The 16,665-nt window shown below is 27.2% G+C and overlaps 1 protein-coding gene across 11 annotated transcripts in view; it reads right to left on the bottom strand.

Moving 5' to 3' along the window:
* Positions 1-16,665, bottom strand: part of LOC119681783 (polypyrimidine tract-binding protein 1) — a 287,769-nt gene that overhangs the window by 191,695 nt on the left and 79,409 nt on the right. For 9 of the 11 annotated variants that reach the window (XM_038095071.1, XM_038095061.1, XM_038095062.1 and 6 more), the window contains exon 2: positions 12,303-12,344. The exons of the other annotated variants lie outside the window; for them this stretch is intronic. In XM_038095071.1, coding sequence (XP_037950999.1) covers positions 12,303-12,317 — 15 coding nt within the window. In that variant the 5' untranslated portion in view covers positions 12,318-12,344. The remainder of the gene's footprint in view (positions 1-12,302; positions 12,345-16,665) is intronic. 11 annotated transcript variants of the gene reach the window in all.

Genomic DNA, 16,665 nt, shown 5'->3' with positions numbered 1-16,665 from the left:
CAACTACATAAAGTATTTATACTCATACTTATATTAAATGGAATAACTAAGAGGCAGAAAGTAGTAAAATACACTGTAAACAACTTTGAGTGCCATAAAAACTAAAATATGCAACTACAAAATTTTCCAAATGAACTAATTTCAATTTAAACTCCAATTAAAACAAATAATACAAAGTTGTGCGCACTTCTCCTTTATACTTTAGTAGAATATAAATATTGCAAGCAACTAGTAACTTGCAACTGAGTAACAACTACCAACAAAATTAAGCAATTTTTTTAGCCACTTTTTCATTACAGCAGACGCAGTACCGAATTATAGAGTAAACCAAAACTCGGTTAAAACAAACCTGATCCAGACCAAATCAAACTATTTACATAGCCGGCAACTAAAACAATCCAGAAAAAAAAAAAACAAAAAAAAATTAATGCAAAAAAGAAAACAAATATTAAAAAAATAAGAATAAAACTGGGAAGTGTAAAATGTGAAATTAATCTAAAAAAGTTTTTAATGCGCTTTTAAATGATAACGATCCTGACATAAGAAACGCAGCAGCACAGCAACATAGCTAGCCAAGCCGCCTCTGCAAAATTTAAGTTTTATTCCTATTTCCCTACTTTTACGTTGCATACTTTTTAGCGCGTTATTATGTGCGGCTACAATTTGCAAACAAATTACTTAAAATTTTGTTACCGCTAAAGAGGTGCTAAAAATGTATGAGAATAAGTATAAAAAGGTAGAATTTAACAAAAAGTGGAGTAAGTGAAGAAAAGTTATAATAGCGGCAGTGTTAAATACCAAAGAAAATGTTCATTCACGCAAACCACAAAAATAACACAAAAAATAACTTTTGATTTTTTTTTTCTCACTTCTCACAACAACAAACTAAAATATCAACCTGTTGCATGCGACGCAAGTGCTGCCAACAATGTTCAAAAAAACTTAAAATAATATATAAAATAAAAGTTGGCAATGTTTTCTTTTTTCTTTTGTGTTTTTTATTTTTTTCCTTATGAAAAAATTTGTATGCGAACTATTTTGCATGAAAATGAATTGCCAAAACTTTTGTTTTCTAAAGCAAAGTTATTAGCATAAAAACACCAGAAAAGGGTTTCGTAAAACTTTAAGTTTACAAAATGTAATAAGCGGTAAACATGTTTTACGTTTCAAAAGGACTTAATGTTATTAACTAATTAATTTGTGTTGAAACAGATTTTATACTATTTTAACAAACCAAAAAAAAAAAATATCAACAAACATAAAGCATTATAAAATAAAAGGTTGCAGTCATAAAAACGTGTGCTTTAAGAGAGATTTTTTATCAAAATTGAGGTCTAAGTTAGAGGTCTAAGATAGAAAAAATCTCATAATTCAAGTATTAAGTATTTGAGTACTTCCCAATATTTTGTTTACACTAAGAGATTAAAGAAACCGCGATTTAATAAATGCAGTTTTTTAATCTTCATCGTGAAGATTAATTTTAAGAATTTAAAAAAATTTGTAGCATACTTTAAGTGAACGTATTTGTATATTAAAAATAAATGTTTTGGTTGGCGTATGACCGTAATTTATATTAATAATGTTAAAATTAAAACTATTAAAACTACTAAATACTTACAATTTTTTGAAATAGGCTTTTAGCTCAATAGGTCATTTCATTTCTGTATAATACCAAGTTTATATTGCAAACTTTAAAGCTGTACTTTATTGAACTTTATGCTTAACACTAGTAGCTGAAGCGAACTTTGCTTTAAAAAATACTCAAATACTTTTGTTCAAATACAGTTTTGAGCAGCTTATTTCAAGGAAAATGTGTTTGAATATATGGAAAAGGACCACAGAAAACAAAAGCAAGAATGTGGATAGGTTTATTTTCATCAAATTGTCAACATTTGAAGATTATGCAGCTTATACAAAATAATTAATCTTTTTTAATTATAATGATATATCTGTTGTATTGTACTAATTTTTGTTATACATTTGCCATACATAATTTTTTCTTAAAAATTGCATATTAATTTTTATTGCATAATTTTTGGCAAAATAAAAATTAATAGTATTTATTTTTGAATGATGAGGGATTGACTTTATATAAATTTCAATTCAAATAAAAATATTAAAATAGCATATTTGTGTTTTTTAAATAATTTTATTAAGTACTATAATTTTTAAAAAAGTAGTAAGATAAGGTGAACTTCAAATAAAGTCCAACAATAATTACAAAAAAACATTATAAAAAATAAGTATTTAAATAAAAATTATATTTTGTTTTTCATTTGAAATTTATACCAAAATAGCAGCATAATTATTATAACAAGTCTATGTTTCGTAAATATTTATTAAAATCGTTAGAACAAGCGCAATGAATGTTTATTTGATTTATTATTGAAATAATTTATTTCGGGGGTTGTGCTGAGTGTTTCAGTCATAAATATTAAATGTGATAGTGCAATTAAGTGTTACTTTTAATAGGAAATGTGCTTGATTAGATAAACACGATAAGATTACAAAGAGATTGGAAAATGTTTGCATATGTATAGTTTGAATATTGAAAAATAAACCATTTGTTGTTTATTCAAGTGAGGGTTGGTTGCTAAGTGGAGTTAGTACTTTGTTAAAAGCAAGCAATGAAGCCAGAAGTATTTATAATAGGGGTGGTAACAAATTCTAATGTAAACAAAGAAAACATATTGAACTATACACTGATAAGATTAACAAGAATAGAATACGAGATAAGTAACTTTTGACATATTGCGTTATATAAAAATTATAAAAAAAAACGAGTAAATATTTTATCTTAAATAAACTAATATTTTTGGCTTCTTGTGATAATTTTTCTATGTAATAAAATCACTGCGTATCAAATAAATTTTATTTTTAGAATTGCAACCACAAACTTATAATAAAGAAAAGTTCTATTACTAAAGCAAAATGAAATAAAACTTTTTTGTTTTAAGCAATATGTGACTGTGGACTAATAACCTGTAAATTTAAGAGCCCTTCTAATATTTTATCAGTTCTGTATAGTACAGATTATTAGAATTTTATATAATAGTTATCTCTATAATAGTTACAAGGTCTTCTATGTACTTCTAGTTATTGTGGAATAAAGGTGCCGTAAAAATTTAATAATACATAGAAGCAGCTTATTATTTCAAAATAAACTTTCAAAAAATTGAGTTTATAGATTAATGTAAAATAATATTTTTCAAATGCAAACTCTTACCTTCTACATTGCCTATATAACATTTTATCTAAAATTTTTTATGAGTTTACATGTTAACGCATATTTCCTTTCGCTATATTGTTAAATTTTGTATTTGACAGTGCTTAAAACGTTTATAAAAATAGCAACTGTTAAATATGCATGAGCACTCATATTCACACTCACCATTTGCTCTACTATCTGACAAACTTACTCACATCTATTCGAGCGTGCCTTTGTGTGCCATAAACTCGACTAAATGCTCTTTAAATATGCAAAACAGTTCAAAAATAAAAATGAAGGAATTTCCTGTTTATTTTTTTGTTGATTTTTTGGTAAAAGAAAACGGAATATGTTGGTAACAAAACTCTATGTGTATGACTAAATGTTAACTGAGAATGTTACTTAAGCTTTGCATACATTTGGGCGCCAAACAAAACACGCACACAGTGCAATACACACAGAGATATTATTCAACGAAGTGTCGCAGTGCAACAAGCAGCAAGCAGCAGGCAACGTCAGCTATTTTACACTGCAAAAACAATAAAAACAAACAATAATACCAAGGAAAATTCCTACGGCAACCCTAAAGCAAGATTGCAATTCCATTACACTCAGTAAAATATATCCAATACACTCCAGAAAAAAAAAGTACTCTATACTTTACACCACAACACTCAGATAGCATAAATAAATGTTTTTATAAATCACAAATATTAACACACATGAATTGTCGTTCTAGTGGTCAAGGTTGTAAGTAATTTAAGCCTTTCTTATGTAGTCGTGTGCATATTAAACAAAAAGCTCTTAAAATATGCCGACGCAACACCTTTAGAAATATTTTGTGCCAAGATGAGCTTAAATATTTACATTAGAAAAATAGGTACACCACTCATTTGCATGTTGGCAGTGTAGGTCTGTGTATTTAGTACATAAAATTTATTTGCAATATATTTACATGCAGCTACTTTGGTAAATTTGATCTACACAATGACGACGTAGACGCCTGAAAGTATGTTTTGTCTAAATTTTAATATTTTTATTTAATTGCGTGTTGAAGAGTGTTGTGATTCCCATATGATTTAAGACGTAATAAAATTTAATTTTAATTAAAATTCATAATAAAAAGTTAAACATAAAATAAAATAAATAAATGAAATATATACAAGTATATAGTGAAGCTCATATTATAAAATTTTACAAAATATTAAGTTAAGTGAAAAACTGGGATTTCTAGAGAAAAATATGGCGCCATGAAAATGCTATAAACTGGAAAATTGTATTTAATTGCAATTGTTTACTTTTAAAATTCTCATATAGATAATCTTCCAAAAAATTTATGCTTAACTTAAAAGGTGGTAAAATAGGTAACACGACTTGAAATCGGTTTTAAAAGTTATGTTAGGTTTTTTTATGGTCCATAAAAGCTTTAGGTGTTAGAAACCCTTATGATGAAGTAAATCTATTTTAGAAGATTAAATGTGGACAATAGATCATGTGAAGTTATGAATACTACAATGTTGTTTAATAACTTAGGTTCATGCGGTACCATCTATTCTCTAATAGTGGAACTAAAATTTGAAAAGCATTTCATTATCTCATAAAAGAGGAATGGAAGACGTCAGAGGTTAATAAGAAAATAGAAAAGATCTTAGCGACTAATAATAGTTGAATATCTGTTCTAGAAGATTGTATTTAAGCGATTGATTATGTTTAGTTGACGTGACAACTACATTGTTTAACAAGCTTCTGAAATGCCATATAATCGACTATAATGGAACGTAAATTTGGCAGCATTTCAGTATATCATCCAGAGAGATATAGAAAAGCTGAGAAGGAATTGGTCACACCAGTATAAATGAGGATGACCTGATTTTTGAAAGAGCTCAGCATAGATAGATTATGTGAAGTTAAATTGACGTCACTACTACATTGTTTAATAAGCTTGCACAGCGGCATCTATCGGAAATAGGGGAATTAAAAATTTTGACAGTTTTGGAACACACTTCTATCTTTATAGAAATCGACTATAAGAGTGTTAGCGGTAGTTTATTGTTATAGCAATATAACAATAAACTTGGATTACCACTACAACCAATTGGACCAATTAGATGCAAAAATGTTGAAAATCGAAATCGGCATACAAAACAAAAATCAGTTAACTAAGTTATATAGTTCCCTGTGATTCTTCAATGCTGCTGTTAAGGAGAAACTTATTATTTAAAAATTGTTTGTTCATATCACAATATACTGTTTATACCAAATAATATAGTATGTAACTAACAATATACCGTACATACTTATATATTCAATTTTATAAACGATGAACTCAATGGCACACCTGTTGAATTGTATTCAGCCGCAAGAATTATTCTAAAATGACTTCCATGTAATTAAATATGTAAAATGTTAAATTGAGTTTGTATGTTATTCAGAAAACAATAAGATATCTACTTTCCTTATGAAAAACAAGCAAAATATCTTTTGAGGTCGTAAAATGCAGCTAAGGGATCTTTACCAAAAAGTCAGAAACAATTAAATCATTTGCTTTTATTGTCTTAATTGTTTTCTGTTATTTTAGTTATTATTATTGTTATTATTTTTGTTACGAAATGTTTTTGTTGGCATTGTTTATTCAAATGAAATTTAATATAAACTACACAAAACAGCTAAATACTTCAGATATATGTTTTTAAACAAAACTTTTGAGTGAATTTGTATGTAAAGTTTATTATAGGATATAAAAGGGGTAAGCTAAAGTGCCGAGGAGAATAAGAAATTCTTCGGGTGAAATATTTATTAATTAAATATTTAAAAGTATAAACTGACTGACTACACTAATAGTTTATTCTTCTGAAAGTAATATCCCAAAGTATTTCAAATTGTTTACAAGAGATTCGTAGTAAATAACACCAATGACAAACGGAAATATTTATTAATGTAAATTAAATACGTATGTTTCCACTACTTCCTTAGTTACTAAGTAAATTTTGTTAATCATACAAAAATAAAGTAAGGAAAATTAGTCCAACAATTTTTTGAGGGAAAAATAAATTTCCCACAAGGGAAATTATAAAAATTTGAAGTATTTGTCATGTTTTGTATGTAAAATACAAACAAATAACAAACAACAATAAAATTTTTGTTATTTATTAATTGAATATGTAATGGAGATGTAAAATAAATATATATATATATGTATATATACATATAATTTAATATATCAATTATATATTTAATATTTTGCTTAATATGTTATTATAACTATATTTAAACAACCACAAGCTCTCTAAATACTTTTAAAGAACTGTCTGATACACAAAAGCTCTTTTATATGCAATAAGTAACCTTTGTCAATGAAAACGATAAAATCTTAAAGTTACTTAAGTAATTTACTAATTAAGCAATGGAAACATAGCATTAAGGATATATTGTGTGTTCAAAAATATGCAATGAATTATATTTTTTCATTATCGACAGGGAAATTTCTTCTTTGGACTATATTAAACATTTGATTTAATTAAATTAATTACAAAAATTAAATATAAATTAAATATTAATAAAACATTAATATATGCATTTAAATACAATACACGTATTGTGCAATTTTTTTTATTACTAGCTATTAATAATTATCATTTAAGAATCGATATATTTATCTTCATACATCAGTGTTTACGATCATTTTTTATTACTCTGTATTTAATTATTTTTATTGCCCTTTTTTCAATTTTTATTACTTGTCAATACACAAATCTTTTAATTTTTTAAACCTTATTTCTCAAAAAAATATCCATGTATACTTTGCATGCATTTTTCTTCAATTTCATTGTTAAATTTAATGACCTTAAGTCCTTCAAAAATAATATTAAATATATAAAAAGTGTTAATAGGATTTTTATCAACTGCTAAAAATTTTCTTTGGATTACTTTTAGGCGGACTAAATTACAAGAATAAAAATAGGAAACAAAAATCTGATTTTTAATCATTGTGCCATAATAAAAAATGCTATTATACAAATTTTACACACAGCAAACTTTACATAAATTTTTAATTAGCAATTTTTGCTATTTTGCTACCATTTTTTTTTAATCAACTTTAACACTTCTTTTTTTTAAATTAGCACTTTGCTAAACTCTAACACCGCTGAGAAGGAGAAAAAAAATTAAAATAATAAAATAAATAAAAAAGCGCTAAAGTTGAGCATACACTCAGGCGCACATAGAAAATTCATTTAAAAATTTAACAAATTCTAAAAAAGGGGTTATTACACGTAAGCAGGCACAAGGCAAGCCAGTGAACGGCGGCATGCAGGCGTGAAGTGAAACGCAAACTCTAACAGCGCTGCCAACTGTCATAAATTTTAGACGAAAAAAGCGCCAAAAATGCCACGTTAAGCTTGCATAAGCTAGCGAGCAAACAAAGCAAAATTATGTACAAAATGAAGGTAGCAAAAATTTGTAGGCGCTACTTGGTGGGCTGCGCTGCATTATGCGCGGCTTGAACTTGTGTTTTTTTTAGAGTGTGTGATTTTTATGACGTTAGTGTGTGTTGTTGTGTTGCTTTAGTATATTAGCTGAAACCTAGCAATGCAGTCGACTCCCATTAACTTTTCTTTATTTTATTTTAGATTTTGTGAATTTTATATAACCAGAAAAAAAGTTACTTGTCACAAAAGCCTACTTTAAAACCCTTTACACCCCTTTTTGTACCTTTCTACCACAGTGGGGGTTGGCAATAAAACCGAGCAGTTGATTAGCGTTTGTGCGACCATTAAGCTTATGCATACATGCAGCACACCACAGTTTATCAAAGGCAAAAAATATTTACTCTGAGCTGAGTCGGTGTACGGAACTCGCGTGTATGTGTTTGTGTGAAATTTTGAAAATTTTCAACAATGTTTGGGGCATGTGTTTTGCTTGACTTGCGGTATAATAATTATTAGATTTTATGGGTTTTATGTTACTGCTACTTTCCTACTTTCAGTGCACATTCACATTTAATCCTAGACATATGCTACAAAAAATAATCAAATGAAGGACTTCTACTACTGTGTATGGCAGCTTTAGTGGCTGCGTTCATCAGAGTTGGAATATATAAAGTTATATATAATTCTGGTAAAAATTGGTTGGGGAAGAATGTGAAGTATTTTAAAAATATATATTTTTTTAAATTTTATGTTATTTTATATGACGAATTGTCTATTAAAGCATTTTCGAAAATCTGTTCAGGAATATGAGAAATTTTAATTAAAAAGAGCAGCAATAAAAACTATAAATGTATATATTTCTTACTTCAAATATTATTTAAATATACTTAGACATCATATATCACTGTTTTGATTTTGGATGCGATACCAAGCTTTTTACTTTAAAAATATATTTATAAGATAAGTTTTGTTAAGCTCTAATGCTAAATGATCTGATCTCTTTGTATATGACTGTATGATCAGTGAGAAAAAGTAAGTCACTGGTTAATAGGTTAACAGAGGAGTTTTTCTTTTCTTACATACTTTTTCTTTATGCTTAAAACTCCCGCTTCTGGAGCTTTATCACTGTCACTGTCTTATACCCATATCATGGTTACAAAGCCATGTCATCTATTTAAAGATCTTTATAGATTTTTCCAAAATATAAGAACAAAGGTGACAAGATGAGGTAGAGAGGATGTAACAACAATATAGTATGAAATTAATTGAAATTCTAAATCGATCTGAAAGTAATGTTATCTCTGCTTAAGTTATAAAGGTTTTAGTCTAATTACCGACGAAGTACCTCTACCTATCATCTAAGTGAAGCCATAGAGAGGTTATATTATCTCCTATAAGTTTAGATTTTAGTGTAATTATCGACAAAGTGCCTCTTATAAAAGTGTAAAGTGCATCGCGATTAACTATGACTTGTCACTGAGTTTTTAATTCATGAATTGAAAACTGAATGAAATGAATTGTCCCAAGTATACCACACAAGATTAAAACTAATATGCAACACCATGAATGTGTTGGTTTAACGACCTACTATGGTAATATTACTTCAATAAATTATATATTAGTAGAGTTAAGATCGAAAAAGTAGGAGCCTATAATTAAGGTTATAGTATACTTATACTTTTCTACTATCAAACAACTTAATCATTTTAATTAAAATGAACAATGCTCATTTTTCTTAATTATTCTTAATATCAGTTTACCAAAGTTTATTATTGTTCCGATTTGTGCTGCTATTGTGTCATCAGCACTTGCCAAATTTCAAACTAACTTACCCAAAGAGTCTATTTCATATCTAAACAAGGTTACATAGCAAAAGCCAAGAGTATAGTAAATACTATCAAGCAATGAAATGTATGAAAACTTGACTACAATTCCGCTAGTCACCCTCCCTGATTAAGTAGAAATGTTCAACAATTTCTACTGCATGCCACTGAAACTGACTAAGAACAAAACAAAAATCAAAGAAATGAAATTAAGTAAACTTTGTACACTAATAAGCCACTTTACTTCGGAAACTGACTGAATTGAGTTAAGAGAGTATGAAGTAAAACTTAGTAATATATTTTTGCTAGGAATACAAACAAAATTACTTTTATAGATTTCGCATAGCAAAAGTACGGAGGCGGGGCAGAGATTTCTACAACAAATGCCAGAGTTACAATTATTAATTGGGTGCGGTAATTTTGGTGTACAATTCGCGTAGAGAATTCAAGTTTAAAAGTTAAAAGCAAAAATATCATTGACAATTGATCATTAATTTGCAGTGCAAAAGGTTTAAAAACAGTGGGAAATAGAGAAATAAAGTAAAACGTCGTAAAATATGTGATGCAAAAACTTCTAAAGAACGAAAAGAATGAAATGAAGGGGTAGAATAATATTTGAAAGGGGTTCCCGTTCGAAAGTTTGGATTTATGTCAATACTTCACAGTTCAACTCACAATACCGGAAAAGTCAAACTGAGTTCGGTTAATGATGACTGCTTTCACATCGATTACTTCCACGCTCAAATGTAGCAAAACGTATGATTTACACATTTTGTTGATTTAATTGTAGTCGTTACTCATTAACTGTGCTTAACTATGCGCATTCCCTTGCACGGTTAATAGCACAGAGAGGGTTGTGCAATAATTAAAGCAAGCATACTTTTTGGCTGACATTGTACCGTAGCGACTTTACGGTCTTTAAAAAGTGAAAAGAACACAAAAAGTGGAATATCTTTTAAGTGCGAATACTAAAAAATTTGGTGCGCTACGGGGTAGAAGCGTAAAGGTTTGCCAAGTATTTCATGGTACATAAATATAAGCATAAAATACTTGAACAATTTCGATTTGAAAAATATGATAAGCCAATTACTTGTAGCTTGTTGCTGTTTGCTGTTTGCAAGTGAATGGTTGAATGAATAAAATTATGAACTGCGGTAGCGTAGAGTAAGTAAAAGCTAATATTTTTGACATTTCATAAATACTGTTTTGCCACGACAACAGCATAAAGCTTCCTCGCTTAAGCCAGCCAAAAAGTCTATTGTTCTGGTTTCTGAAATTCCTTTGATAATTATTAAAATTACCATAGACCACCGCTGCTGCCCGTTTGTGCGCTCTCCTAATTAAGTTTTGCTAAATAGGCAAAAAATAGATTTTCGGTGAATTTTCGGAATGAAATTAGCACTAAATGCTTTGATATTAGTAATTGTTTCTGGATAGCATAGAAGGCAAGTTAGTCTTTCGAGCCATTTTTTTTAAAGGTACAAGGGTAAAATGTTTAACCGTTTGTTAAGACACTGTTTGTTGTAAAACAAATAACAAAATTATTTGACTGCCTTTAAAGGTTCGAAGTTGGTTTCAGGTTAAGTGAGTGAGTTGATTTCGAGTATTAAAGCAATTATTAAATTAAAATTTAAATTCATTACGTAGGATTGTGATGATCAAGAATGATTATTAAATATAATGGGGAAAATAAATATATATATAGACAGGTACTGCAGTAGTCCAACAGTAGTAATCCAATTTTAAATACCTATATACAATAAATTGACAAAAGTTAATATATTTTACAAATATTAAAATATCTATCTGAGTTCGTTTTACTTCGCAAAATAAAAGAAGTTTATCCAAAAAACAGAAGTTTGACTTTGAAATTACAAAAAAAAATTTAACCGTTTTCTGTATATTTTAAAAAAATTTAAATATCGTTGGAGAAAAGTGTTTTATAAAACATTGTTATATATGTATTAAACAAATAAATCTATAAATAAGGAACATGATTTCAACAAAGTATAGAAAATAAACCTAAAAATGAAAAAAATTCTTTGCATATGTATAAGCAAAAATTTAAGTTTTATATTTTTCCCCTGTAAATATGCTATAAAAATATTTAAAAAATAATACATTAGGAGAAGGGTTTCTTTTTAATTTAATATGTACGATAATGAAGTATATTAAATTTTAGATGGAAGCGCATGTAAATAAACAATTTTATTAAAATTAAAAATGTTATATGTATGTATATATAAAATAAGTAGTATGATTTCAGAAAGGTCACTGTGAGAAAACTTTTCACTTCTCTATTCATATTTTCACTGCATATAACTATACAATACTTAAATTTAATAATTAGTATTGGTTATGAACATTTTTTATTAGACTCTACCAAGAAATGTGAGCATCAAAATAAATAATAAATGCCATAAACATTCCATACCTATTCAATTCAATGAATGGCGTAAGCAAACATAAGTGGATACATTGCAATTTACTATACTCATAGATAATGTCAAGTTTTCTATAGAATCTACAAATAGGGAGAACATTGAATGATGTAGAATTTTTGGGGAACATTTTTTTTTTGGTGATATAACCTTCATTTAAAAAATTGTTGAAATTGAATTTTTTATTATACAATAGTTCTTTAGTTTCTCTGAAATAGTGAACCATTTTTTTGTAGATATGTGAGAACCCTAAATTTTTATTACATTTTGAAAATAATAAGGGTTGAATTAAAAAAATTTTTTATGGTTTACAAGAAAATCAAAACTCAAATTTCTTTTAGGTTCTTTTAATATATAATAGTATATTTAAAAAAATAAAAATAATTAAAGTAAAAAAACTTACTATTTTCTGCGGCATTAGTATGTAATATTCTTGTGGACTCACCTGTAAATATAAAAAAGAATTTTTTTATTAATAACTTTATATGAAATTGCTTATAAAATAACAATAACATTTAGCAATAAATTAAAACAAAATATTTTTATAACGTTTGTTTATAACCTAGATCTTTGAAATACAGAATCATGGAAGTATTGCTTTCATTGCTTTTTGTTCTTTTATAAACTCTTTCATGTCACTATAATTAATAATTTTCTCTGCGTGTACCAAACCAAGGAAGTTTGTGTTAAAATATGTAGACCCCATTCGTATAATAATATATAAGGAATATAATAATTTTTACGCTATCTAGTGCATTCACGCATACGTGGATGATATGACTTATAACAAACGGTGATACCATGGGATCTATCCATATGTCCCTGATCTATCTGCAATATTTCAACAATGGATTGATCATTCACCCATATACAGTAAACATTACCATATCATTACAATACGTGCAGCGATGATGCAAAAACAATATAGGTTGAGTTATATAGATGGCTTAAAGAATACAAAAATAATCCCACCAATGATTCTCTCACGTTAACTTAAATAAAATGTAAACGAAACTAGAACTAGTACTAGAATGATAACTTTATTGGTCAAGACGAAGAAATTTTTTAACCCCTGTTGTTTTGGCCTTTATTAAAATGTCTGAATATGTTCGTCTTGGTTAGGTTAAGCTGCAGCATTCAAGATTTATAACACCTCGTTCTATAATATATAATATATATATAGAAATATATACAACATTACTGTCTAATACAATTAAAAGAAATTAAAATCCAAATGACAAATCAGAATGAAGGTACTGTAGAAATTATATAGGAATTTTATCAATGAAAGCTGTGTTAGTCTTCATTAGAGAATATGAATGTTTTTCACTTCGTTAAGTCATTACAGTGGCAATAGTTCGCTCTATATAGTGGCAGAATCGCCATTACAATGACATTCACAAATTAATTCACTTTATGGTTTCATTTGAAATGAATGCTTGTATCTATCAACTATAAACGAAATATATTGAAAAAATATCTTTGATAGAAATATAATTTTATAAGCAGAAAATGTATTTCAAAGAAGTTAAGAGGATTCATTAAGCTACTTAACAAACCAATTATGTTACTAGGCAGATATGCATTAAATTTATATTATTGAAAGGAATCTGGTTATAATTACATGTAATTTGAAAACTAATTTGAATCATGGAAAAACATTTGTGTTTATTCAGAATTCAGTTTTATTATTCGCTTATAACTAGAGATAATTAGTAAGTATTTTAATTATGCAATTAAGTACTTAAGCTATACAAAAGAATATTCTGAGTACAAAGTAAACATTCAATTAAACTGTACAAAAATGTATTCGTATTCATATAATTAAAACAATTATAAATAAAATAATTATATATTGCATACACACACACATGAAGGTATATGCATGTTTGTTTAATACAATTACAATTGCATTTGAATCTGTAGTAAAGTAAACTTCCCTTTTGACAGATTAAATCAGCTATTAAAATACAATTTTAAATTTCATTATTGCAATTGGAGTGAAGTGGCCGCAACGGCTAATTAGTGAGATAAACAGCAGCAATAAAATTATTATTCATGATTTACAAATGCAAAGATATATATGCAGAAGTTTTTATGACCATTGAATAATGAGTACATAAATAACCAAACAACCCAAACAAACAAAATCGCAACAACTATTAGTAAAACAATATAGCAACAACAATAACAACAATAATAAAAGGAACAAAATACATAAATACTCGCATAAAGTCTATAAAGCATTTGCAAATATTTAACTTGAATGCATATAAACTGCAATTTAATGCACTGCCACAAATGGACAAAGGAGCGCACGAAAGTATGCTTCAAATATTAAGCGTATTATGACTTAATTATAATTCATAAATCGAGCAAATGAGGTTGGCATGTATGTTGAAAGATTTGCAGAGATTGCAAAGTTATTATTAATTATCACACACACATACACGCACACACGTATATACGTATATAAACAAAGGCGTTTATTTGGTGGTAGTGGTTTTAGGTCCTTTTCCCATACATATCCAGAATATGCACACAATGTGCTTTATAATTATTTTTGCACGTATCGATAATTAAAGATATTAACATTATGACAATTAAATTTGTAGCTTACTGATAAAAAAACGATTTTTTTTCATTTGAATTGTCTTAATTAATCGCATTAAGGCTTATTTTAAGCAGATAATTGGAGCAATAATAATTTATGCATCTTCACAAATATTTTATGGTGTAGTAATACCTACACCATACCATATTACAAGCATAAAAAAAAAGTTATTTAAAATGAATATATTGCTAAAAAAAATAAGTATTTATATATTATAGTGAAATGAAATGAAATATTAGACAGAGAATACACAAATTATTTTCAATGAAATTCACATTTCTTTCATGGAAAGTGTATTACAAAAAATATTATAGAGAAAATTAAAATTAAGAAGATTATGATATTAAAGTAGAATATATTATTGAAATATATTAAATTAATATTTTCTTAATTAAACAGGCTTACAGACAATCCATTGACCAATAAAAGTTTATGTTAAATAATTTAATATTATATAAATTAAATTACTGGTCTTATTTATGGGAAATAAATAAAATATCATGGTTTTCGTTTAAGTAAAATAATATTATGGTTATATATACTTAAAATTCTATATAACATATAAATATAACATATAGTTAAAAAAGAGGTGCAATTCAATATGCCCAAAAATGAAAACTTAGCTCAGAATTGTTAACGAATTGATTGCAGTTTAGTTAATTTTCAGTTAATTTTTAAAATGACCCTTTCATACCTTGACAGAGCTATCATCCGAAAAAATTGGAGACATCACCAAATTTAAGACTTCTTGTTGGTATAAAATATACCAAAAAGTACAACTCGCACATATCAGATATAGCAGTAAAGAATGCAGCTCTATATATTTATAGGCTATTATTATTTTGTTTTACTTCCTCTATATATTCTCACAAATAAAGCATATAAAATTTAACTATCATGTATTGAAAATAATTAATAACAATAATTTCAAATGTTTAGCTTTTAAGCTCCTAAAAATATGCAATAAAAATTTATGCAAACATTTAAATCTTAAAATAATATTAATAGTTGAAACATACTAAATATTGTGTAAAGGATTATTTTTTAACAAATAATGCTTTCAAACATCAATTGAACAAATTAAAGTAAAATAAAATACGAGTATATGCACAATAAAAAATGTCAATTGTTGTTAAGAATGGATTTACAGATCGCAATGAAATTTTGATTATATTTTAACGAAAGTTAAAATATTAACAATGTCTTAAAGTTTTAGTTCCAATACTGACTAATAAATTACACTCCTCAAATGTATTTAAGAAAAATTGTAAGCAAATTATGCTGTTTATAAATAAATATTATTTATAGTTATGTGCTCAATAAAAACAAACCTTTCATTTAGATGTAATTATGTCCTTAAAGTTACAACTTAAGTCTATTACACAGACAAGTTCTATTTATTATAAATTCGTCATTACAAAATAAATCTTACTTTCTTATTTTCCACCTTTGTCAAAAGGAAATAAATGTAATTGCTTAAAAAGCTCTTAATGACATACAAATTAAATTGTTTATTTTATTACCGCAAAATATCCTTTAACCATATTTTCTAGGTAATAAAAGCAAACAGAATAAAATATTTTGCGCGTGAAATGTGCGCTCAAAAGCAGACTATGAAAAATTTTTAAACTGGAAAAAAGAAAATGTGCAAGCTAAATTAATCATGCAACCGATTCAAGTTGCAACAGAGCGGGAAGTATGCAAATTTGTGTACATTTGTTGCTACTAAACCTAAATGAACAACGGAAGAACCAAACTTCGCCATTAGTGGCCAGTAACCACAAAACCAAGAGAAAACAAATCCAAATTCGTACAGCAGAGAATACGGCACAAAATGGCAACAGCTTAACACAGCGCTGTTATTTAAATGAGTTGCTAGCCAAGGAAACTGCAGTTTGCAGATAGACCACAATAAAAGCTAGCCAACTCGGTTAAGAACATGACTAACTACAAATTCTTTTTAAGCTAAAAAGTGCATTTGTTACTTTGGAAAAACAAAAAAAAAGAGAATATAAAAAAACAAACAAGAAACAAAATAAAAAACAAGCACTCATAAAGATTTATTTGGGCAGACAAAAAGGACCACCATAAGGATTATTTTTTTTTTTTCAAGTCCATAAAGAGAAGAAGTAACAACTCAATATGTTGTTGC

Source organism: Teleopsis dalmanni, chromosome 2 (genome assembly GCF_002237135.1).
Source record: "Teleopsis dalmanni isolate 2A chromosome 2, ASM223713v2, whole genome shotgun sequence".
Taxonomy (NCBI): domain Eukaryota; kingdom Metazoa; phylum Arthropoda; class Insecta; order Diptera; family Diopsidae; genus Teleopsis; species Teleopsis dalmanni.
Note: the sequence above shows the minus strand (reverse complement) of the source record. Positions and strands in the feature narration are given on the sequence as shown.